The sequence below is a fragment of the Dysidea avara genome, chromosome 7 (assembly GCF_963678975.1).
Source record: "Dysidea avara chromosome 7, odDysAvar1.4, whole genome shotgun sequence".
Taxonomy (NCBI): Eukaryota; Metazoa; Porifera; class Demospongiae; order Dictyoceratida; family Dysideidae; genus Dysidea; species Dysidea avara.
This window is the reverse complement of record NC_089278.1, coordinates 17,819,243-17,845,658: the sequence shown is the minus strand read 5'-3', so window position 1 is coordinate 17,845,658 and position 26,416 is coordinate 17,819,243. Positions and strand designations below refer to the sequence as shown.

Genomic DNA, 26,416 nt, shown 5'->3' with positions numbered 1-26,416 from the left:
CATTTACACCCTTTACATGCATACAGTACCACTAGCCAACACAATTTATTATTTTACTGTACACAAACAGTCACTCACTACTTCATTGAGGGAAATAGCCTGGAATGATCCAACATAGTTCGGCCCAAGGGTATACATCTGTTGAACATGTACCGATGATAGAGGCTCTCCAATAAGATGTGTGGGACCAAGCTGAACTACGATTGGTGCAATCGAGCGTCGACTCGGTGGGGTACCAATCAGTCCATGTATCATAGTCTGGTAGTCGGGATTGTTGGATGGGGCAGTAAATGGGCTAATGTATCCTATCTGTGATGGAAACAATGTAACAATTATTACATAACACATTAATACAAGTAGTACACACTATTTGAAGGATTACTACATGAAATTACAAGTAGTGCAAAAAAACCCCCAATAAATTAAATAGAAATGTATGGATCATAGAAATAACAAGGTGATGCTCTACTGCTAAATACCAGGTGGCCAGTTAATGCTTTCCAAGCAGAAACTCCTCGAGGTCATTTATAAACATATGTGCCTGGCTGTTGGTAAAACGTGGAATTACAGAGCGGAATTACAGAGCGGAATTCCACACCTGTCAATTTCATCACGTGATTTATATAATCGAGTCTTAACATGATGCATTAACAGAATGAATACATTTGTTTCTAGCAGTAATTTCATTCTAGCGTATTACATTATAGTAAAACAGTGTTCCTATTAAAAGTGGATGACAACAGCGAAGCAGAGGACCTCACAGCAGACAACCAGATAGGAAACTGGTGCCGACTGTTATGCTATTCTAGTCATGGTGCTTGTCATGGTGTGTTTATTAGCTAAAACTGTAAGTGCTCTCTTGGCAAAATCCTGGCTAAATCGCTAAGTGCCACGGCCACAGAGAAATCCAGTGAATCCATGATAGAATGCCACGCTGTACTCACTAAGCTAGCTCTGTACTACTACGCTATGCTACTCATTACCAAATCGTTGCTGTATGTGTAATAACACTGAGATAGCATTGCAAGACTTTTAATAAGGCTAATGTATTGCTTGCCAACCAGCTCTGCCTCAATCGTGCTGAGCACCACGCCAGGCAAGAGTGTAGCGCATTTGCTGGTGGTTAGCTAAGTGTACTGTGTGGAGTGCATGGCGGGCAGCAAATCCTTGAGCAAATCACTTCACCAGTCCAATTGTCACTGGTCAGTTTCTTCTCAATGCTACGATGTCTCCTTAGTCTAATTGTCAGCCATTTATAATACGGTAACTAGCCACGTTTCTCTAACAGTAATCTGAGTTTCTGTACTAATGAAGAATTGACTTCTGTTCATTCCAGCATGTCTCTATTGATTCCAGCTCCATGCATCATGCCAAAGACTCATCAATATGACTTGCGCGATAAAATTAATGGGGGTGGAATTCTGCTCCATAATTCAGTAATTCAGTGTTTTACCAATAACCTATGTGCCTAACAAGCATGGTAAATTTCGTGAGCCATTAATGCAAAAAAATGGAAGTCTACATGTAACACAATGCAAACAAAGGAGAAATGAATTGAAGTGGTTGGAAAAAAAATGTTCTCAATAGTCAAAGTGAGCAGTAAACACACTTCGTATTATTGTTCTCCACATGTAAAGATGTGTTATGAGCAAAACACAGCTGAAACTGAAGTAAAATGGTCACTTGACAGTGACTTATGGCATTGTGTAAACATTATGGGCAATTTCTTTTTCATTATTGATTGATATACATATGTAGCTAGAGACACTGAAGGCCATTGTCAGCCATAAAAAAATGTACTAGAAACTCTCTTTGGATCATTTTGAAGCAGGGCAGTACTGTTAATAATGCCATGAAGGAAACATGAGGCTGGCCTTTGGGACAATAACATTTGGTGGGAAAACATAAACCTTCACAATCCCTACTGTTTACTACCACATCATATAATGACTCTTTATAAAGACTTGGTTATAATATCGTCCATTAGTTAGAACAAAATAACATGATTACCTTATAGGGTTGACATGAGCATGCAGTCTAGGATTCACATGACATTCACATGACATGTATCATGTGAATCCTATAGACTGCATGTTCATGTTACACCCTCAGCCTGAGGATCACACCAACACCATATCAGTACTAGGGTTGGGTGATTGTGAAACTTTGCTACTTTCATGATTGCATGATGCAACATATCATGATTATGATAACCATCAATGTTACAACTTTACATGCATCAGTAGCACTGTATATGTACAGCTTTACTGTGTACAACTGTTCCAAGGCCACATAGTTTTTAACTAGCAAGATTTATTCACACACAGTGAACTGTCTCAGAAGTATAGGCTTGTTTTCCAGATTGAGTTCTTCCGCAACAGTATGTGCCACCATTTTAAATTAACTAATATACATTTGCATGTGATGTTACAAAATCATGATTATTTATAACACACATCTCAACATAATGGTGTTCAGAGACCATCACAATTATTCCCAGAATCAATATAATCTCCCATCCCTAAGTCACACATTATGACTCACCCTCTGTGATTTCTCTAGGTGGCCATCTATGTGAAGAGAAGCCATACATCCTCGAAGCACTGTCTTATTCAACACCACGGTGACATGATGCCAGCGTCCTTCCTCAAATAACAATGGGCAATGATAGACAGCATCTTTGCCTTTTTCTTGCTTCCTCGCAGAATTAGTTGTCTCTTCTGATTGGTTGCCCAGCCTAGTCCTGAACTTATGTTGTTGAGTTGAGACTATTAAAGTTTTGTCTTTGGGACAAAGAAATATTTCCAAACACTGAAATGACTGACGTTTCTTGTTAACCATTTTGTAAGTGGCAAATAGAGACAGCAAACTAAAAGATGGGTCACTACTCTCTTCTGGTACATTACAGTGACCAATACATAGCCATGAGGCAAATGTTATTCCATTGACTGGAGGAAATCCTTTGTCTGTGCTTCCATGGATGATACTGGTTGTAGGAGCAGTCCCACTGGAATAGGGGAAAACCGAGGGGAGGAATAGATATGCAAAACCACCTATGCTCATGTCAAATTCAACAAACGGGGGACAATCGCGTGTGCCATTTAAACCCCCAGCTCTCAGCGTTGCCATAGAAACAAGAGATTGTATCTTTGCAACCGATAGTTGATTACCAAAGGAAGTTTGGTCTTCCAAAACACGAAGATCATTGAGGCAAGGAAAGTCAACTTCATCGGTGCCATTGTTTTTGGCGTCTACTTCTTCTGACTCGGAAATTGTCGTGAGTTTATCACTACTCAATGATGGAATGTAGTTTTGAGATTGGAGATCATCTAGCTTGCAATTCAGTGGATTACCAAGTCTCAAAAAATTCCTAAAAGATCAAATTGACACCAACATGAACAAATTTTGACTGCTTTGTGGATTATAATGTTAAACAACAGATGTTAAGGCTTACATACTGAATCCCTTATGCATCCTAAAAATAACAAACTTAAAATCTTCAGCCATATTTCATGGCTCTAAACAGAGTGTTGTAACGTACAGTAAATGCTAAAGATATACAATTTGTACCACCACTCTGTTTGTGATGTAATAAGGAACAAAAACAGTACGTTGGGTTTACCCGTTGGCCAAAGCATAAGGCTAATGTCACCATGAATAGAAGCTGTTACAAAAGGAAGACAAATTGTTACATACAATTATAACTTTTCACCTACAGACTTACAGTAAACTCCATTCAATTTTCAATGATGGATTACGCCATACAAAGCTCACACAAGTCAAACATTTTTATAAAAGGCTACTGACACAATGAATGTACAGCAACAGAAAATATAAATGTTGTTCTTCATGGAATCATAACAAGTAAGTGATTGTTGTTAAAATAATGATTGTCTAAGTAACCCAATGAATAAACCTTCCACTGATATATGATTTTCAGCTGGATATGCTGTCTAAGCTGGCAGTTTTAAAAGCCATTCTTTAAGCATGCATTATTATGAGCCTTACGTGTTTAAAAAAATGGCCGAGATGTGTATTGACCTATGTAGCCTTAAAGGGTAAACCTCTGCAAAAGCCAAGCTATTTGACCACCCAAAATGGAAAATACTAACTAACTCAGCAACAAGTTAATTTTAAATTAACAGTATTTCATGAACTAACAGTACGACTATAGTGAGACTCAAAATTTGATAATTACACTAAAAAAACTTAAGTCATTTTTAACTATAACAGTATCCAAAGCAAGCTGTGAAATCTTCAAAAGCCCAGGTGTAAAAGTTGTGAAACCAGGAGTAGTCATTTATTTGCCACCAGCTTTGAGATTATATAACAACACGTAAGGACTTCTTGGTGGTCTTAACAACACGTACAAGACCACCAAGAAGTACTAGCATTTCCCATAAGGCCAAAATATTGACTACACATCATTATTAATGTCCACCTACACAGACTACTTAACATAAATCCATAAATGTTCATTTCCTATAACTGTTCATTCTATTGTGGCTGAGCAGCTGCCCAGCCACAATAGAATGGCTGGGGTTGGGCCTCCTCATTAGTGTAGAAAATTTAGTGCTGCTGTACCCATAACATGTGGGGAGTACTTGTGTGCCATCATTGCCACTTGCACAATAGAACTACCTAATGTTCATCAAATGTACATTCTAAGTAAATCCCCTTGTAAAATCATTGATAATCATAGGCATACAGATTATAGAACACACACACACACACACACACACACACACACACACACACACACACACACACACACACACACACACACACACACACACACACACACACACACACACACACACACACACACACACACACACACACACACACACACACACACACACCAGACTTTACATACCTGAAATCAGCAGGGGTCAAGGCTTGGCATGATAGACGCTCAAATGTTCTCTGCAGAGGGTGGTGTAGAGCATGGTCTTCATTGCTAAGAGCTTCCATACACCTTAGCAACAACCTTCCTGGCAAGCCCACTTGACACATACACTGTTGATTACGACTGCCTGAGGCCAACATGTACAACTCTGCAACGACACGTCCTTGAAGATACTCACACCACTAAAGTGACAAAATTATGAACAACATTACAACAACTATTACACAGACCTGTTGTAGCGTGATTAACTGAAATATTTGATTAGAATATTCTACCAACAGGTGTACCGTTACTACAGTAAGTGCATGTTTGCACTTGAAAATAATCTGTATGGGACCAACGGGCTTCTCATCCAAACACTTTTGAACCAGCATACCGGTGCCTGGAAAATGGAGGTCCCACTGTACTATCCTATAGGGAGACTTGTTGGAATTATCATACTGCAATTCCTAGGGAATTGCATATACTAGAAAATATTTAAACCTCACATAGCAGCCACCTCATTAAAATAAGCCACCTCATTATAGCAGTCACCAGCAAAAGGTGTACTTCATGACCTCATTAGTAAGACTACCTAATTATTAAGGCCACATGATTTTCTATTAATGATATTAATGATACTTTAACGCAGATATTTTATTACATACATTTCTTATTTCCACTTCGTTGTCAGCATCCATTTGCCCATGTGATCCATTCTTGGTCTCACATGACTCAACCACACTATAACAAGTCCAGTGTATCGCTGGTAGCAGATCCACCATGCATATTGTAGCCCCAGGGCGTATTAGGTACTTTCCCAGGTAGCTGGGTGACAATATCTCATCTTCAATACAATTATCAAGAATCAGTGGCTCGGAATTGTTGGCAGGAATTCCCAAAGCCATATCACGAAGGAATCGGAATATCTCAGCAGCCGCATGCAGACTGGATGACTTGGAAAGCTTTGAAGATGGAGGATCAAAGAGTTTAAATTCAGCATTGAAGGAGGCAAGTGATGTAGACTTTTGAAAGTTTGCCCGAGAGTGTTCAGGTCGCTGAAACTTCTGAGTGTAAGGCAGGATGGTTTTGACATCTGAGCAGAAACAGCCGAGTGACCGTAGTGGGTCAGAGAAACTCTCAAACTTGATCTATGACAAGAGCAAACAAACATACATACACGTGCTATGAACAATGACTGACACAAAGCAAACCCTATGAATATATAACTATAATTGATGGGGACAGGATTGACTCACATTATTGTCAAAGTGTCGACGGTTGGCAGGGTTGTCCTCCATAGCATCACTAAGTGTAGTGAACACCAGTCTGACTAGTGTTAATACACTATCTCTGGATACTGTAATGAGTGAACAGTGTAATAAGGTATATAGTGTAGTCAAGAGTTCATAATATATATACTGAGGAGAGTGTCCTACTCTCATATATCCCTGTAGAAGGGCGTATCGTGAAGATATGACGTAAAGACAAGATGTTGTGGTTTGTGACGTACGGGCAGCTGTAAAAGTGCAAGAATCGTTAGCACCATTTCACACTCGCAACGCTCAGGATAGCCGCATTCGCGAATGGCCTAACAAGAAACGCCTACGAAACGGTCTAAACCCATGAAGGAACGATTGCAGTTTGGTGAGAAACGCTTAGAGCTGGAGTTAATTTGGTTGCTAGCGACGTTGTTAGGTACGCGTTCAATCAATACCATGTTCAACTAATGACATCATTAATTATACAAAGAAAAATGGGCGAACTCAGAAGTGCTACGTCATAACTTCACAATACGCCCTTCTACAGGGGTATATGAGAGTAGGACACTCTCCTCAGTATATATATTATGAGCTCTTGGTGTAGCGTATGTAGTATGATTGTATAGTATGCTGCTGTTATGCATGGACAAGGAGCTCTCCTCTAAGTGTGTCAGTATAGTGTGATACCTTATCATACAAACATACACACACACACACACACACCTCCACTCCATAACAACTCTCTGTTATCAGTAAGGCTACCATAGAGACTAGCCAACATAGAGATTAGAACGCCAAACCCTCCTACTTCCCGGAACATGTTCTTAGTGAGGCTGTCCAATTGGAAACACCTCAACATCATTTTCAAGATGTCTATCTTAGCACCAACCGCCACCTGTCCCAACTTGTTCATGTGATCCAGTAAGTCATGAAGGTAATCTGATCCACCTGAAAATATTAGTGTCAATTGCAACATAATTCAATAAATAATCACATACGTACAATGCCATGCTTATTATCACAATGTGATATGGCTACTACTTCAAGGACAACACTTTTCCATGTGAAGCAACTCCCAACATCTAGCTGCCACCACCCAATTTACATTTTTACAAATGGAGTAACTACAGAATAAGTATTACTGTATGGTCTATACATTAAATTCATCATTTACTTTATAACTTCAGTTGCCACTAAACAAGAGTGGTTAAATAAAAGGTGACTACATACTTATCCCAACTAACCAAACCAGGGGCAAATCCAGGAGCTGGCAAGGGGAGGGGCACAAACAGGCTAAGCTGTAGGTAGTTGGGATCAGAGAGCAGGTCATGTTCTCTTGTTGGTTGCTTATTTTTTTATGCAGCTATAATCACTCCTTGAATAGGTTGATTTTAGGTTGTGAAGTCTAAAAAGCTGTTTAAAAGGCTATGAAAATCTTAAACAATGGCAACACGATAATTATTTTAGAGGCGCTTAGTGCGTACTGGTGAGTATTTGACAGCTGTTTTAACATTGGTCTGATGTGAGTTTGCAATAAATGGCAGCAATGTATGCACATTTTCATGAGTTATAATCTGACATGGTGTATAAGTACTTCTATCAAATTAAGTACTGTATGGTTCTTCCACAGAGGGAGGGACATTTGAGGCTCCTGGATCCGCCATTGCAAACTATCCAGACAGTAGAAGTGGCTGTTTTATTAGTCAACTAGTACAGCAGTGTTTGTTCTATTAGAGTAAGTGTGTAAGAGTATATTCTCCATATTATATTTGTGATTAACCAGTATTTGGATAATGGAGGTCCCTCTGTATGTGGTATAAACACTAGGGCTAAACAACAGTAGTGATAGTGTAATGTAGTACAATAGCGATAGATAGCTGATATCACTACTGTGATAGTATTGATAAGATCATATGTCATGTTTAACAATAATAATACAACTATGTCACACTCGGTTTTAACCTAGATTGGTTGGCCATGCAATCAAACATCCTGTACTAGCAAAACAACATCTAAAGCAACTTCATATACTAGAATATTTATTAACTTAAAAATGAAGTAGGGATCCAAGCGATAAAAAGTATTGAAAGAAGAGATAAATGATGGTATTACAGCATAGCTTGGTGGGAAAATCCCTACTTTGGCATGTTATAGCAATCATTTTGTTCAATGCCAAAGTAGGAATTTTTCCACCGAGCTATGCTATAATACTATCATTCAACCTTTGTTTCATTACTTTTATCGCTTGGACCTCTTCTTTTTAAATTAAATATTCTACTGTAGTTTTTTTTCTCTTCTTTTCTAATAGATACAGTTGTACAAGTGCGACTGTTTTATTAGGGTGACTGCTGTATTAGAGTATCTTGAGCAGCCTTCACCTAATACTAGGGTGTGTGTCACTATTTCACATTTCATGGCATTAGCATTACGAATGCAGCTAGACCAATAATAAGGGTGTGTGGTCATTGTGATCAAGTAAATAGATCATTAAGAGGTAAGGTCTCTGCTCTCAATCGTTATTAATCAACCAAGATCATTAATGGGCGAGCATAAAGCATAAGCGCTTTAAACAATTTATGGCATCTAAATATGCTGTTCAAGAAGGTGTCGATATGGAAAATTAACACCTCAATATGGTTTCATTGCATCAAGAAGATGACCAGCCTGACTAAAGATAAAGAAAAGGCGCAGACTCATCAGAACCCCAAAAGGCACATGCTACTGGTGAGTTTGTTGTTGAGGCGTAAAATGGTGGCCATGTGCTGCTTTGTTTGGCCTCCAGCCTTGCGACCGTGGTCAGGCAGGCAGGCGGGCGGGCAGGCAGGCATTCAGTAACTTTTTTTAAATTCTATATCTGGCTGTTTTCTTGTTCTTAATCAGTATTAATTTTGATGTTAGATGGACTAATATTATTCCTAAACCCTTAACGTGCATGAAACTTTTGGGGAATGCATGTTTACACATTTCACGCATTCATGGCAACATTAGGTGGGGTAGCTCAACTCCTTTAACCTAAAAGTACACATCAATCGAAATTCTATTCACTAGGCTACTTAGGGAAGGTTAAATAAACACTGTAACAGCGGAGACTTACTTGTTATGAAGCGAAGAACAGCGCTATCCGTCAACCAAGCTTCTCGCCACGTGTTTAACTTCGATTGTGGGTTTAATCCCAAGAGCTTTGTATGGCCTAATGCGAAATTTAACGCTGAAGCGAATAGACTTTATTGGAAGTCGATTGGAACAACCGCCGTCAAGTTATGGATCATTTTATAAAGGTATGTAAAAGTTTTGCGTGTTTAAGTAATGAAAAGTTGATTACACGGCAAGTTCTGGCATCATACTTTAGCACAAAGGGGAAAGCCCTAGGTATCATTGTAACATTTATTACATTACGAGTAAAATGATGTAAATTGCGTAGCCATAGGAGGTATGCTTCGAAAGTTATAGCACTTTATTTACAACCATGTGTATTTGCCTATATATACGCGTTTAAGGGTTAAAGGTGTTGTTTTTTTTGTCGGATAAGATGTCTCTAGGATGGTTTGTAAAGGCGGCATTTTAGGCGGCGTGCATCACTTTTGGGGGCATCCCTACTTAAACAGTACTACCACACCATCCAACCATACAGTACCTACAAAGAGTAGCCTAAGAATTGACTATTATAAATACTTAATTAAGCTAATTAATTAACCCTTTTGATACTACAAATTTTTCTAATTCCATACACAAATATGAATTCCTAGCTTTAAAGTGCTCAAATGTTAACTTTGCTAAAAATGGTACATGCTTGAGAAGAACCATCCATTATTTCTTTACATGGACATATACCTGTCTTATTTCCTGTTACAAAGCAGATTATTCATGCAATCAGGCTAGCATTCAAATGTCCATGTGTTGCCATGTCACGACATATATAAACAGATCATCAGATGCAAAATTTAATACTAAGTCTATTGAAATTTATTGTTTTTCAATCCGACCACCAGAAAACAACTTATGAAGCATTTACAAAAGGTGTACAACTTTTTCTGTATATTTTTAGTGGTGTACAATAGTTTCAGTGTTGCTCTACAAGGCAGGTCAATCACTAGGACTATGTTTCTAACACCATTTCACACATCATATTATTTTTAGAGTATCCGTCACGACATCAATCTATCAGTCAGCACTACTAAACACAGTACACAAACATTACACACAACACACTACATACATACACTACACACCTTCCAGTAGTACCAGCTGTATCATCAGTCGAAGTGCCATCTGTCGTGGTTGAATGAATGATATCAGTTCAAGGGTTACCTTAACACCATCTGACTCTTTAAACAAAATCCCATTGGCTGCGTTGTCTGTAAGAAAATGACATTAACCATTAGTAATACATGATACATTTAGTGTCTTAAGACAAACATACTATACAATGGAAAACAACATTTGACATATATCATAATTTAGGTAGTGAAGCTGAGAGGCAATGAGCTCCAACAGTTGTGAGCACAGTGCTATACAGTGTATATACACAAGCATAATACACACACACACACACACACACACACACACGCACGCACGCACGCACGCACGCACAATACACACACAACAGTGGAACAACAGTTAACTCTACTAAAGTACTTGAGCATTACTTTTCAAGTTGTAATTGAAATTTCACCATACACACAATCAATACCCTCACCTTCAATCAACACTCGTAGACACTCAATCAACAACACAGAGTACTCAGCCTCAGCAGAATCCTTAGCCTCTTCATTATCAACACTATTGTTGAGTACTTCATCACATGATAATGACATCTCCTTCTGAAGGTTACCTGTCATTGTAGAAACACCACTAACAATACTGAACTGTGCATTTCCATTATGTATCTTGAGCACAGTAGGGATATAACACTTCTTATTGTTTTACTGTGATTTAATATCATGCACTACACCAGCTTGTTTCAGTACTTTCTATTGATGTGCTATGGTCCCTACTCTAGTAGAAAATTCCAAATTTTTGTGTACTTGTATAAAAGGTCATGACATTTCAGTTAAAAACTAGTATATTTAAAATTATAAATTTAAAAATGAAGTAGGAATCTAAGCGATAAAAAGTAGTGAAACAAGAGATGAACAATGGTAGCTATTACAGTATAGCTCAGTGGGAAATCCCTACTTTGGCACTGAACACAAAATAATTGTTATACCATGCCAAAGTAGGGATTTCCCACTGAGCTATACTGTAATAGCTACCATTGTTCATCTCTTGTTTCACTACTTTTTATTGCTTAGATTCCTACTTCATTTTTAAATTTATAATTTTTAATATACTAGTTTGTTTAGTTTTTTGATAAAGCATATAGCTAGCTATAAACATGTGACTGTTCTATTAGGGTGACTGCTGTATTAGAGTATCTCGAGTCAGCCTGCAAAGATGTGTGCTTGCCCCAAAAAGGGGTATGGTCATTGTGGTTTCGATTGATTCATAGTATTAGACTAGAGAATCTCGAATCCGAGCTCGAATCAGCCTACCAACTTGAAGGTGTGTGGTCACAAACACAACTAGCGTAAAAGGGGCGTGGTCATTGTGGTCTCGATTGATAGATGGATAATACGCAGAATAAAGAATGGGCATTATGTTGTGACCTACGTATCGTGGAGTACCGGTACCTCCGTACAGTAGCGTAGTCTAAGCGCCTTAAATAATTTTGTGGTATCTATTATGCTGCTTAAAGAAAGTGTTGATATCCACATTATACTACAAATTGAAATAACTAGAAAATACATGTAGCTGTATCAAACAGTATAAATAGTAGGGTTGTTTCCCCCCTAAAGTGACGCGCACTCCTAAAAATGCTGCATCTAAAAACCATCATAGAAATATCATACGGGACAAAAATCACCTTTACGGAATAGTTTACTCTATTCAACATCAAATACAGTGTTAAAAAAAAACAAACAAGAAAACAACTCACAGGAGTCCAAATATAGAAATTTTTTTAAATTGTCAAAACCTGTAATTTGGTCTGTCTGCCTGACCACAGTCGCAAGGCTAGAGGCTAAACAAAGGAACGCACGGCCACCATTTATGCCATAACAACAGACTCACAGGTGGGATGTGTTTTGTGGTTCCGATAATGTCTGCCTTCTGTACTTTGCTATTCCCTTTATCTTCAATTAAGTGGTCTTTTTCCTCATACCAGGAAACCATACCAAGGCATTAATTTTCTGTATCGACACTTTCCTTGAAGGAACGTATTTAGATGCCACAAAACTATTTGAGGTGCTTAATGAACTGTAAATCCCTGGTGGTGGGTAGCAGCTAACCTGGACTTATAAAGCGATTGTGCCTCACCCCCTTAATCAGAACATGTCACAACACTTCTAATAATCGGTGCTGAGGCCATGCCCCTCAATGATTTACCTATAGAAAATGAGGTATTGCAACATCCCCACCAACTTAATGTACTGCATAGCTGAGTAGTGAGATTGAGATACTCTAACAAAAAATTAGTGCAATAAAAAATTATTAATGAAGTAGGATTCCAGTAATAAAAGTAATTAAACAAGACATGATGGTAGCTATAAGGGAAAATCCCAACTTGGCATTATACAATGTGCTACTTTGGCATTAAAAAGATGGTGAAAACATGCCAATTTAGGGATTTTCCCACATACAATTCCAAGTAGGGATTTTCCCTAATAGCTACCATCATCTCTTGTTTCACTACTTTTTATCGCTGGAGCCCTACTTCATTTTTAAATTAATATTAATTTTTTTTTATTGCACTAGTGTATAATTACAAACATGGTTGAGGGTGTCTGAAGTAACATCAACTTCACTACTATATACATTAGGCTGTCACGCCCACATATTACCCAGCCCCTCCCCTTACCTTGTACGGTATCATTACACTCCTTGCACAATGCCTGCAGGCAATTGGTCAGAATACTGAGCAGCCCCACCTCCCGAAATATGTCCTTGTGTTTGGCGGAGAAATTGACAAACTTGATGAGAAGATTTAGTCCATGATTTAATGTAACAACGTTCCTGTGGATTATAAGAACAGTTAATGGTTCTAACAAAACAGTTACATTAGAATATAGTACTTCAGTGATGCTTAGGTCACTGTGCCAACCATTGGCAGCCAACTACAGTTACCATATTTCCTCGTATAAAAGCCACATTCGATTAAATGCTTGTCTCGATTATAAGCCAGGGGGTTTCCAGCACCTTTGGAAATAAATGCCTGGTCTCAGATAGAGGCCTGGGCTTTTACTTGAGTCTACTGTTAATGGCTTTAATTGTTTCCCTTGTTGCTGCTACCTCTTCATACAGAAGTTCAGAGCTTTCTGAGGGATGAAGGTGTTACGAGTTATCATCTAAGTATAGTCCGGGTGTGTCTGCATGCATGCAAGCAGATATGTATGATACAACTATTTGCCAATCATTTTAAGCCTTGACTACACTTGTTTATATATTCAACACACTGTATCACTGTTTTTTTATGCTTAACACTACAGTAATCCCATTCTACCACCACCCAAATTCAATTAAATACTGGGCGTTGGTCGGACCAGTCAAAAATAAATGCCCGATCTCAAATAAAGGCCCTATTCGTTTACAGGCCGGGTCAAAAAATGCTGGAAAGGAAATAAAAGCCCAGGATTTTATACGAGGAAATACGGTATCTGTATACAAAATTATTTGCCCATTTTAACCATATGCTCAATAAAGTTTTGGCCCATCAAAAATCAATACAGATTAAAACATAAATCTGGTTAAACAGATGATGACACAGTGACATGTGTACTGTATTTCAATTCATTAGGTCTCACTTACGCTTTATTCTGTAACACAAGACACAGGCTGGCATACTCTGCTGTTGGGACAAAGTTTAATGAGCACACAACATACTCCAACATCTTGAAAACTTTTTCCTGTGGATAAATAGAAAGCAGTGATGAGCCACAAATAAAAATAATACATGTATTACAATTTAAATGCCACAAGACAGGAAAAGCAACCAAAGGATTAAGTCCCTAAAACACCCATGCCTGAATTTTACTGGTTACATATATAGTTGCCCCCAAGTAGTAGCTACAGTGCAACTTCAAATTATTAGCATAAGAACCATCCTCACTGCACCATAGTAGCCGCTTTCTCATAGCAACCATATGGTTTTCCTTGCTGAAAGTTACAGTAGCCATGATTATTAACTAGTATATCAAAGCATTACTACAGCTCTAAGGCCTCCCCAGCTCAGCTAAAGTATACTTCACATTCTATATACACAAACCATAAGGCGTATACTAAACCACCAGAGGATGTTGATTCTTAACTGGGAAAGTCATGTACTTGCGTGGGGATAGCTGTTCTGGGACACATAAAAAGTAAATCAAAGCCTCATTGCCGTCCAGCGAACCAACACTGGGATGCCTGTGCACCACTCAGGCGTTGAGCCTAGCGCAGGCAAATCCTCCTGGGGCAGGGCTAGGCTGGTAACCCGTGACTGTCCTGGCCTCACGGAGAGAGGTCGCAGAACCTGAAGTTCCACAACGACACCAACACCACTAACCAAGACAAGGACAGTTGGGCATATTTGCTTTCCCAATAAGCACCTGGTACCCATTGATGTTGCAAGCTGCTTCCCCAACCACTTGGCTATGCTGCCTCACCTTGGAGTAATACATACATAAGGATTAGTATTGATCCCAACATGTTGAGATTGAAAAGATACTTGATGATACATGACCAGCCTTCTCTACCAATTTTGATGGTAGAAAATTACAAATGGCAACCCGAAAATGGTCTTCATATGGTCTCACACACTGGTTGCAAAGAATGATCAAAGCACAACAATACCATGGCAACCACCTTCCCAATTATTATGAAAACAATAGAAACTACAATGAATTCTAATCACATAATAACAATCATGTTCCCATGATGTTGACAAGTCTGTGGACTATTAACAAATGATCGTCCACTTTCTATACACCTCAACCACATGTGTACATACACTAGCCTGTCACATGTAAGAATTCTTGTAGATAGGTAACTGGTAGTTTATAATATTTGTAAGGCCACTATACATAGTACATAGTTATAACCCTTAAACCCTTAAATTGGAGATTGTTTACACAATATGGGCACACATGGTGACGCTAGGTGGAGTGACTTAATTCTTATAGCCTAAAACAACACATTGTTCAAAAGTCTGTTCATTGGACTAAAGTTAAACGAACACTGAAACTACTTGCAAATAACAGCGAGTCGCGTGTCTGTACTTCAAAATTCTTTCCACATCTTTAATTTCAATTGTTTACTCACGTGAGTCATATATGGCCTGATAAGAAATTTTATGGCAAAACAAACGGAACTTGTTGCAAGTTAATAGGAGCAACCGCCATTGAGTTATGGATCATTAATTTTTATTAAGGTATGTAAAGGGTTTGTGTGTTTCCAAAAATTATTTACATGGCTAGTTTTGGCCTCACTGTTTAGTGTTAGGGAAAAACCCTTGATATCATTTTAATCCTTCACAAGTAGAATGACGTAAATTGCATAGCCATAGGATTGATGCTTCAAAAGCTGCAACGCTTGTGCAAGGCACTGTATTTGGGCCAGTTTTCGGGTTTAAGGGTTAAAAGTTCTTTGCGAAAAAATCTTATCCAGTAAGAATTAACACAACATTTAAACTATGTTGATATAAGTACAAAGTAGACGATATCATAGTTACCAGCCAGGCTACCTGGTAACATTACAATGGCACTTGTTGTCCTAAAGATTACAGTTTGATTGTACACTTATTAGGAGAGTGGGTTAAACAGAGCTCCAAGAAGTACTGAGGAAGACTATATGGTACTTTATCCCTTATTATAACAAGACAACACAGAAACCAACAAGTTTATAAAGATAAATCTAGAAGTTCAAATCAACTCACTATTCACTCAACACACATACAGAACACACCTGTACACTGTTCTCCTTAGTTGGAAGAGACTCGATAAACAGTGGAAGGGTATGCTGGGACTCCAGGATAAAATAGTTGGCAGGATCAGAAGAGTAAATGTTGAGGATAATGTCCACAATTGTCAGGCCAAGATGAGCAGTAGAAGACTACAAAAAAATAACAAACAAAAAATAATTATCACAAACTGCTACACAACTAAAAACGATTGTTGTCCATGTACAATACACTTAAAAGGTTCCGTTCATACTAAAAATGCATGCACGAGCACTAGCTGAAACATGCAAGGCAAAGTCCTGGTGCTTTATATAAAAGGTACACAAATTCATACAAATGTCTTGCCATAAAAGTCAATAATTCCAACACATCTTAACCCAAAATACAAAATATTGTTTAATTACAAACAGGAATGGTACATGAAACAAGCATATATGAATGTATTGACAACAGAACGGATTAAATGACATAATTTGAAGCTTAATGTCTAGTCTAACATTTCCACAAAACACTCTTGTTTAGCTGATACCACACTTGTACAATGAAATAATTTGCTGCTACAACACAACCACTGACACTTTTTCATAACATTGGCAAACCTTGAGGAAACAGCTTTGCAGTACATTAAAAGCATCAGTGTTTTTAACACTCATTCCTGCAAATACAAAATATATTGTTAACATTACACATACGATACGTATCACACACACACATGCACGCATGCACACACACGCACACACACAGTACCGTTTCCTGTAGGAATTGGTATCTCAAAGTCATCATCTTGAAAAGGACCTCCATCAGTCAAAGAAGGTACCAAGTCCAAAAACCCACACATGGTCAATGACTGCACCAACAAAACAATACTCCTTAATGCTTCCTTAGCTTCTTCACTTTTCTTTCTTTCCAGCAACAAAAGGTAATCATACAGAAATTTGTATCCTCCACCAGAGGCAAAATCCTCCAGCAATATATGGGAAACTTCCGAGGAGTCTTTTAGCAGACAGAATAATGCAACTACCATTTCAACACTCTCTAATGGGTTGACACTTTGTACAGAATCACTGATGTGACGGATGCTCATTTGAACACAACCATTCTTGTGGACAAAATTTATCACTGCATTACTAAGACTGTGTCGGCATAGCTGGACTAGTAAATCAGAATTGGCTTTCCTCCAGAGTTTATTGTGTGGAAGACATGGTAACGAGACAGCAGAAAACACGTACTTTAAGTCACCTTTTTTGATCAGATCTTCAGAAGCCTCCGTGTGCTTTAAGAGTCTGTTTAGAATTGATGAGATCAGCTTCTGTAAAGAAACCCGTTTGCCCTGTTGGGTGTATTCAAAAGCCACTGTAGATGAAGCAGCAACTGGTTTTGGTGGAGGCAAATCCAGAAACACTTTCAGTATCCTGACAAACACGGAGCAAATACTGTGTTTCATCATCACTGTAATAAGCTTGTGCATGCCACCACACAAAATGTAAATCGTGTTCAAAACATTCCAGCCATTTCGAGGCTTATCAGGCTTGTCTGCAGGATCAAAGTAGTTCAAAATTGTGAGTGCAGCAACTTGGGTAGACCCTCCACGGGCCAAATCACTCATTGTTAATGCAAATATCTCAGCTATGTCACTTGCAAAGTCACACACCTCTGGAAATCGTGACATTATTTCGTGCTGCTCTGCTTTGGAAAAGGCATTGTTGAATACTGGCAAAATATTACACAAATCTTCGCAGTAATCCTTTGGATTGTGAGGATTGCGGTTGACTCTGTATGTGGAGTACAATCTTCTTAAATGACTGACCGCCAAATCGTCCCGATTAGTAGCTGCCTCCGGGCTGGTTGTTCTGTTTCGGTCACCTTTCATAAAACCTTTGATGAAATTCATCTTCCTAGACCCCGCGGGTGTGCTTTAGATGGAGATTGGTCTTCTAAGCGTTCACTGTGACTTACAAGTAGTGTCTTAGAGATTTATAAAGAACCAGTAACAAACATATTCATTTTATCTCACATATCACGTAGACATCTCAAATTTCGACAATATTTACTGCCCCGTTATCATTTTAGTTTTACTGAAATAATGACGGAAAAATCATACTCCGGATATTGCGTGGCAGCTCTCAAGTGGTAAATTTCGTCACGTGATTTTCTAGGCGTGGTCAGCTACACCCCGAACTCCCTTTTCCCTCCAAGTTGAAATGGCTGCTGGTAAGTAATACGTAGTCTATAACGTTTTGTATGCTAAATGGCAATAGCCGAGATTTTCTGTCAGGGATTTTGATTGGCGCCCGCTTCTCCTCTGAGGCTGATAACGAACTTTTGAAGTAGAAGTATATATAGATGGTAGAAGTAAATATGGCAAAATTCGCCCGGGAGGAAACTTTTTCCATAGCTAGGGGGTAGTCATGTTTCCATAGCTAGGGGATAGCCATGAAAATTAGTAGCCGGAGTAGTCTATTAACTGTCTTGAAATATTGGCCCAGCTGGCAATTAGAATTTTTTACAGCTGATGAGCTGTCTGAGGCAGGCATGTACTGATACTAGTAGCTATGTAGGTGCTTGGCATTGCGTAAGGCTGAAGGCGATACCTTTATTGAAACAATATGCATGAAATATAAAATGTATTAAACTGAGTGTGCCAGGTCCTCAGTCACATGTAGGTAACATCTCATCTGTGTGAATGCATGATAGCTAATTATGAATTAAGCAAACTTATTTCAGGCTCAGGAGATAACCACCCACTGCATTTCCATCACCATACATGATTGCCTCCATTATTGATTGTTACACATAACTATATGCTACGACTTGACTTGTATCATTACAGTTGCTGTTATCGGGTATGACCTTAACAAGAAGGAAAACTGTACTATTCATCACACTGATGACTATGATATTCAAAAAAACATAGTTTTGCGACGAGGCTGTGACTTCACCATTGGGCTACAGCTCTCTCGTGAATTCAACTTTCAAAGTGATTTCCTTGAAGTCTCATTGGCCAGAGGAAGCAAGGCTCAACTAAACGATGGCTCAAAATTTCTAGTCAGCTTCAACACAGGAGGAACTGTAGGTGACTATTCCTGGAAGGGAGGCATGAAGCATACCGGAGAATGCAAAGTTGATGTGGTGTTGTCTATACCAAATGACTGCCCTATTGGGTTCTATAGAATGTACATCACCACATCTGCTGGCACTATCACTACACAGGAGAGTGTGGTGATTTTGTTCAACCCTTGGAGCAAAGGTACATACAGAAAACAAGATTATATTTGTATCGTTACTTTAAAATGGATAGCTCGTTGAGGGATACTGATTTTAAGGATTCAAAATACATGGAATTGTGCATGTAGCTGATTTGTTAGCTGGGTGTCCACGTTTGAGATTTCGGAGTTGACTCCAATTAAAATCTCAGTCAGTTGTAGCTACTGCCTGAGCTCCTACTTATTTATCAACTTTACCAGTTAGACACTGGAGGGTGAACTCAGAAAACAGAGCCTGTATATTCTAGGTGTTTACCACTAGGAGCCTAAATGAAAATCTCCAAGGAATGATAAAAATATAATTTCTATAGGTAAATTAATATTTAAAGTGCACTGTCCAACAGACCAGTTCCAAATAATAAAAATGACTGCATATACCATTGGTAAGAAATGAACATATGGGTGGTTATTATTATTTATTACTGCCTGTAATTAGCCACAATGAAAACATTTTTTTGCATCCACAAAATACACTTAGATAACTAGACCTGGGGTTTGTCTGCCCAGCACGGGAATTTCTAAATGCCTAGCTCAACATCACATCATGCAAGTGGTATATAGCTTACAACCTAGAGATCTTGAAAGCTATCTGAGAAACCCAAATAGAAATCCATTAAAATCTGGAATCACATAAAAATTGATTGTTTCATCCATTCACTGAGCTCACTGCTCAGCCACAAGGAAATAGTCTACTGTATTACTGTGGTAAAGTGTTATAGAACTGATGATTTTGTGACAGCGACATTGATAACTTCCGGTTAGGAGACTAATTTTTGGAGTAGCTATTGACTGCTATGAATTTTGTCTACATGTGCACAGTATGCTTGTACTTCTATGTAGTTCCATAACTGACCCTAGCAAGAGTCTGAATAAATTTTACAAATTCATTATTGCATGCATGCATGTATTCAACAACAACTGCATGACTGTTAACCCAATAATAGATGATGATGTGTACATGGAGTCTGAAGCTGAGAGGGAAGAGTATGTACTAAACAATAATGGAATGATCTTCCGCGGAAATATTAAGAGGCCATCTCCTATGCACTGGAATTATGCACAAGTATGAAAGTGTGTACTTATAAGGTTACACCATACACTTAGTTTGTAGTATATATGTTGTTGAAAATAAACTTTGACTGCTCTATTAGAGAGATTTAATCCACCTCTGTATTATTAATTTATGTCCCTGCTGGTAACCTTAGCAGTGATACTTGCAAGCCATACCGCATCAACTAAATGTTAGCCAGCTTGCAAACTGATGCAGAGTCTGTTTTGGTTTGTGAACAGGTTGGTGCGACATAAATTGTAATCAAGCAAGAAGTGTATTTAGCATCATGTACACCCACATTTTAACTCTATATCATCCATCTTGTTGTAGTTTGAAGAAAGTTGTTTGGATGCTGCACTTCTAATGCTTGATGGGAAATTTCTTGACTCAGATGCAAGACGCAACCCAATCAAAGTATCCAGAACCTTGGCTGAAATGGTCAGCAGTTGACACATCATCTTACATAGTTATATCAGTAACACCATTTCTATAGATCAATATCAATGACAGAGATAATGGGGTGTTGTCAGGCAAGTGGTTGTCACAAGGAGATGATCCAGCTGTGGAGTATGGTGATGGGGTACCGCCCACTCTTTGGACAGGCACTGAAGCTATCCTGTCCCAGTACATGTGGAGTAAATTTCAACCAGTCAAGTATGCTCAGTGTTGGGTATTTGCTGGAGCACTAACAACAGGTGTGTTAATATGGGTATTTTGGCTCCCCCTCCAGTAATAATGTTTATCACCGGAAGAGCTCACTATGGGTATTTAGAATATGTGTATACACAATCAGACTGCCATGCAAACACATGCAAGCATGTTCAGATACACACATTAACTAGTATATAATTTGTGCTTCAACACACCATAGTTCTAAGGACACTTGGTATACCATCTCGACCTGTTACTAACTATGACTCAGCCCACGATACTGAAGCTAACAGGACCATAGATTTCTACTATGACATGAATGGTGAAAAGCTGTATGACCAGAGCGCTGATTCCATATGGTATGAAAATGCTTCAAAGTAGAATATAATATTATTGTCTTGTATATATAGGAATTTTCATGTGTGGGTGGATGCATGGATGAGCAGGCCTGATCTTCGTGGCAACTTTGGAGGCTGGCAAGCACTAGATGCAACCCCGCAAGAAATTAGCAAGCATTCCAACACAATGGTGGCCGGTCCTGCACCAGTTAGAGCAGTAAAGGATGGTCAAGAGGTGTCATATGATGCAAAGTTTATCATTGCCGAAGTTAATGCAGATATAATATACCATGTCCAACAAGAAGATATGTCCTTTGCTGTGGCTGGATCAGACACTACTCAAGTGGGAAGTCTGATTGCTACTAAGGCAGTAGGAAAATTTTCCATGGCTGACATCACCGAAGAGTACAAGTATCCTGAAGGATCACTTCAAGAAAGAATCACTGCCCAAACAGGACCTGTTGGCAAGCCACGTACTGTTAGATTTTCAATTAATCCAACTGAAGACTTGGAGCATGGCAAAGATGTTGAAATCACTGTGACCTGCAAACCAAATACATTTGACAACTATACAGTTGGCTTGTTAGCCACCTTTCAGCCAGTGACTTACATTGGTGGAGTTGGCAAAACTATTAAGAAACTTAAAGAAATAAGAGAAATTGAAAAGAAAGAGGAAGGTGAGTATGCTGAAGATACGTAATATGTCCTAACAAGTTTATAGTTACTCAATGAGAGGAAATAACCTTTCTTTTCTAGTACACATAATGTCGTAGCTTCACAGTAGTCTTTTTATTTCATAATAACTGAATTATATAATTCTTTTTAGTGAAGGTCATCTTCAGTCTGTCTCCAGAAGAATATGAACCCTACTTGTCTGATGAAAATAAACTGCAGTGCACTTTGTTTGCCACTGTGAAGGAAACCAAACAATTGTGGATGGGAAAAGTAACTCAAGAATTTGTTGACCCAAAGATTCAATGTGAATTGCCGCCTGGTTTTGAATCAGCTAAAATAGGTACTAGACTGATTATGTGATGTTAATACTTACTTATAATATTTCAGGAAGCCCGTTTACTGTAAAGCTGTCCTTCACCAATCCACTACCTGTTCCACTAACTGGGCTGAAGTGGGTAGTAGAAGGGTCAGGACTGATGAAACCTCAAGTGATCAAAGACCCCAGGTTTGGCTTATATATAACTGTGCATGCTATAGATTTAGTAATCGCACCAAATTTGAAACTTATAGTAAAATTCATGTAACCATATTTTTATTTATTGCAATGTACTACTAAAAGCTTTGACAGATGTGGCATTTGCATTACGAACATTTCATTGACAGGACTATTAAGCCAGGGCAGGAGGCTGAGCAAGAAGTTGAGCTGAAGGCTACTAGATACACACGAGGACACATGCTAGTAGCAAGATGTTACAGCAAGCAACTGGGAGAGATCACAGGAGCTACACTTATCAACACTGAATAAGAAATGCTGCAATAACTATTGACAGCAAACTAGTTAGTAGACATGTACACACAAATGTAACAGCTTTCGTTATCACCATGCAGTTGTGTTAAATTAGGCATATACCCATATAACACATATACATTCACTGCTGACAAATAATGTTTTTAATTGTTATTGAGTGTTGCTCTAATACTTGTGGCAAATACAACATAACTATATATGTATGTAGCTAAAGTAAAACTACTCTTAACAAACCCTTGAAATTATGTATCATGGTTCCAACAAGTCTACATTTTACCTCTGAAAGGAGGAAGAATAGGTCAAAATGTATTGATCCTATAGTGTCCATCATAAAGTATAATAGGTGTAGTAGCACATACGTAGTATACTGGTGGGCCAGTGGGGAATAAGTATTGGTGGACTGCAACAATCAACCAGTTAACTGCATCAAAACATTTCAGTGTCAGGGACCTGTGTTCACTGAACTCTGTAGTTGCATTGAAATATGTACCTATTTTGTTGATTGTTGTCAGTGCAACAGCAGTAGTTGTTTGTTGCTACATTTTTCATATATCTGCTCAACACTATTGTGAAATTGACAATATACTGGTACTCCTGTTAGTGCACAAACTGCACATACAATTATACTATTAATATGTGCCTTAATTGTTCACTAGTAGTCAACAATATCAAAGCAGCCTAGCTGTGTACATAACGTGGCTTAATTGGATTCCATATATTACTACTCTTGCAGTGAGAATTAAAGATTGTGTATGCAACTATGCAGACAGTATCCAATGAAAAATTATCATGTTAGCGCAATTATGGTGCAATATATCTAGGTACGCAGCAGTGTTGGGGGTAACACGTTACATTACATAATGCATTACATAATAACTATTACTGTTGTAAATATGCTGTAAAAACAGGTAATATAACTCAAATTACTTTACTTGCAAATGTAACGCATTACCTAAGTAATGAAGTTACTGTAACGAGTCTAATATTATGTAATATTATTACGAAGCTACTAATCTTGTTAGTAATCTACCGAGTAATGCCTAGCCACTACAAAGTAACAAAGCCTACTGAATGAAGCTTATTCACCAGCTTCTTGCTTATAACCAATATTTGCACATTGTTCAACAACGCAATCATGTCATGTGATAAAGTGGTAGTTTCACACATGACAGCTTAAGGCTGTGGACACAAAGTAATATATTATTATAGATATGGCTAATATGTAACTGTAACTAAATAGTTCAGTTGTAAATAATATGTAACTAGTTACATTTAAATGTAACTGTCCCAACACTGGTAGGCAGTGTTATTGTGTTGGTAGCTATGTACATAATTCAATTGCAAACAGTTGCATATATGTATATGCAGCCAGGTATCTGCTTAAAATGCCATTAATCATAGTTTTTAAACCTGATCATACACTAAAAGGTTGCCTGCTTGTGGTTTTAACTGCACAACCTAAAACTAATTGCAGGCATTGCAATTCTTGGTATATGTAGAATAAAGTCTCTTATGAATTAATGCTATTGTATATGCAAGTCTTCACTGAATTTTATTCTTCAGCTACTGATATAGCAGTTTCTGTAAATCAGTGATAATTACATGTTAATTTGGAACACCCAGAAACTTTTGTCAACATGTAATTGCCCAATTGGTCTGCCTGATTCAGATCACTGGTGTAATAGCATGAATGTACTGAGTCATTTGGCCACACATCCATTGCGGCTTACAATGATGAGAAAGGGCATCTTGTCATTTCATCATCCAGACCAGCATGTCTGGGACCTGTGAGAAGACTAAAATTAAGCTAATCAATATAGGTAAAATATTAAAATATGGGAATAGAGATTACTGAAAAAGGTAAAGAAACAAGAGTCAAACAAGCCAGCACATTAAACACACAGCGATCTCTATTTGGACTCAATGGTTATGGTAGAAACTAAGGAAAAATAGTAGTTTCTCCATAAATTATGGGCAGATAAGTACTGAGAATGCTTCTATATATGAGAGATCTCTGTGTGTTTAACATGCTGGCTTGTTTGACTCTTGTTTCTTTACTTTTTCAGTAATCTCTATTCCGATGGTTTAATTTTTTAAATTATTTTTGTACTAGTTTGTTTACTTTTTATAAATCCATTTATGGATAGCTAACATGATAATAAGAGTTGCTAATATTACACAGCACTAAACATGTATATCAAGTTAGTTATCATGTATAGTAGCTGTTAAGTAGTCAACTAATATTATCAGAGTTACTGAGTTAGCAAACACCAGTGTATTGTAGATACAGCTTTGAAATATCCAATTGTATAGGCAGTGTATAGCATGCTGTGGTCAGCAATAGTATGGCTTCTGATTTGTGCAGCTATGTGATTGCAATTAAGTCAAGTACCCAGTGGTACACAATTGCTCTGGTATGAACCTAATATGTGACTGAATTTGACAAAACCCGGCTTCGACGCACAAAGCTTCGTTAGGAGATATGGCAATTTAAAGTAATCATTGTGTAATAACTTCCCAGTGCCTACAGCTGTGCAAACACAATTTGCACCAAGTATGCATCTATTTACTAGCTATCACTGAGTGGATGTATACATTTCTGATACCCAAAATTAGCCCTGTTTTGGGCAGCTTTTCTCGAGTGGGTAATAATATCACAGGTGGTAGTAATAGGGTGGGAGTAATAATATCACAGGTGGTAGTAATAGGGTGGGAGTAATAATATCACAGGTGGTAGTAATAGGGTGGGAGGGTGGGGGTAGTAATAGGGTGGGAGGGTGGGGGCAGTGGGTGGGCTTAATATAGGGGTATAAAATGAAGCAAGAAGACGATTGGAATCCAGAGGCCAAGTTTGGACTCTCCATGGCCCTCAAATCACTCCAAATTGACTGAGAACACTATTGGCGAGCTCTCTGTGAAGTCCCAGCTCACTACACACCATTATCACAAAGCCATGGCCATTCAATGGCACCAATCTCCCACTCGTGGCTTTGACAGGGTCGGAAGAAAGCTGCCACAGAAACCAGACTTGCCAGTCCTGAAGGAAGTACAGTGTGGAATATGATAGTGTATTAGGCCAGCAATCCATTTCTGGTAAAAATGTAAGTTTGATCTTGTGTGTGTGGAAGCCTTGTTATGTGAAATCCGGTCACATATACTGTGGTTAAATATAGGTAATGATATAAGGTTTCCAAATGAACTTGTTAACATAAACAGATTGGATGCTTATTAACACATTAACACATTGGGTTACCCTTGCAGAAACTAAATCAGAAGATCAATGGCAAAGTGAACCTACAAGAAGTAGATTTGCTTGAGAATGGGTGTCATCATTGTAATATATGTAGGTCGTGGACGTGAATAAAGACATAGGAAGGAAAGTTATGTAGCTTTTATCCCCAAAAAGTACTCACATTTTGCTTTAGCCTTGTTGTGGAAAGAAATAAAATGAATAATAAGATGAACAAAATGTCATATTTCAAAAATTTAATAAAGTACTTTTATATTCCT

The 26,416-nt window shown here is 38.2% G+C and overlaps 2 protein-coding genes across 2 annotated transcripts in view; one reads left to right on the top strand and one right to left on the bottom strand.

Moving 5' to 3' along the window:
- LOC136262043 (WD repeat and FYVE domain-containing protein 3-like) overlaps positions 1–18,211 on the bottom strand; it is a 128,003-nt gene extending 109,792 nt beyond the window's left edge. Inside the window, exons 1-13 of the mRNA XM_066056173.1 lie at positions 16,868–18,211; positions 16,720–16,775; positions 16,126–16,272; positions 13,993–14,090; positions 13,046–13,200; positions 10,847–10,981; positions 10,380–10,505; positions 6,874–7,098; positions 6,148–6,248; positions 5,557–6,039; positions 4,877–5,091; positions 2,545–3,370; positions 79–309 (exon numbers count right to left, since the gene is read on the bottom strand). Coding sequence (XP_065912245.1) covers positions 79–309; positions 2,545–3,370; positions 4,877–5,091; positions 5,557–6,039; positions 6,148–6,248; positions 6,874–7,098; positions 10,380–10,505; positions 10,847–10,981; positions 13,046–13,200; positions 13,993–14,090; positions 16,126–16,272; positions 16,720–16,775; positions 16,868–18,011 — 3,942 coding nt within the window. The 5' untranslated portion in view covers positions 18,012–18,211. The remainder of the gene's footprint in view (positions 1–78; positions 310–2,544; positions 3,371–4,876; positions 5,092–5,556; positions 6,040–6,147; positions 6,249–6,873; positions 7,099–10,379; positions 10,506–10,846; positions 10,982–13,045; positions 13,201–13,992; positions 14,091–16,125; positions 16,273–16,719; positions 16,776–16,867) is intronic.
- Positions 18,212–18,247: 36 nt separating this feature from the next.
- Positions 18,248–23,075, top strand: LOC136260961 (hemocyte protein-glutamine gamma-glutamyltransferase-like). Its single transcript, XM_066054885.1, has 10 exons — positions 18,248–18,331; positions 18,951–19,367; positions 20,328–20,446; positions 20,765–20,872; positions 20,928–21,129; positions 21,306–21,444; positions 21,496–22,100; positions 22,250–22,438; positions 22,486–22,603; positions 22,762–23,075. Exons 1-10 carry the CDS (start codon positions 18,322–18,324, stop codon positions 22,901–22,903), a joined length of 2,049 nt encoding a protein of 682 aa, XP_065910957.1. The 5' UTR covers positions 18,248–18,321; the 3' UTR covers positions 22,904–23,075.
- Positions 23,076–26,416: the final 3,341 nt, after the last annotated feature.

Excerpts from the sequence above, each read along its gene's own strand:
- LOC136260961 (XM_066054885.1), top strand. Across the intron at positions 21,130-21,305 it reads TGCTGGAGCACTAACAACAG|TTCTAAGGACACTTGGTATA; the intron begins GTGTGTTAATAT and ends AACACACCATAG. Across the intron at positions 22,439-22,485 it reads TTTTGAATCAGCTAAAATAG|GAAGCCCGTTTACTGTAAAG; the intron begins GTACTAGACTGA and ends ATAATATTTCAG.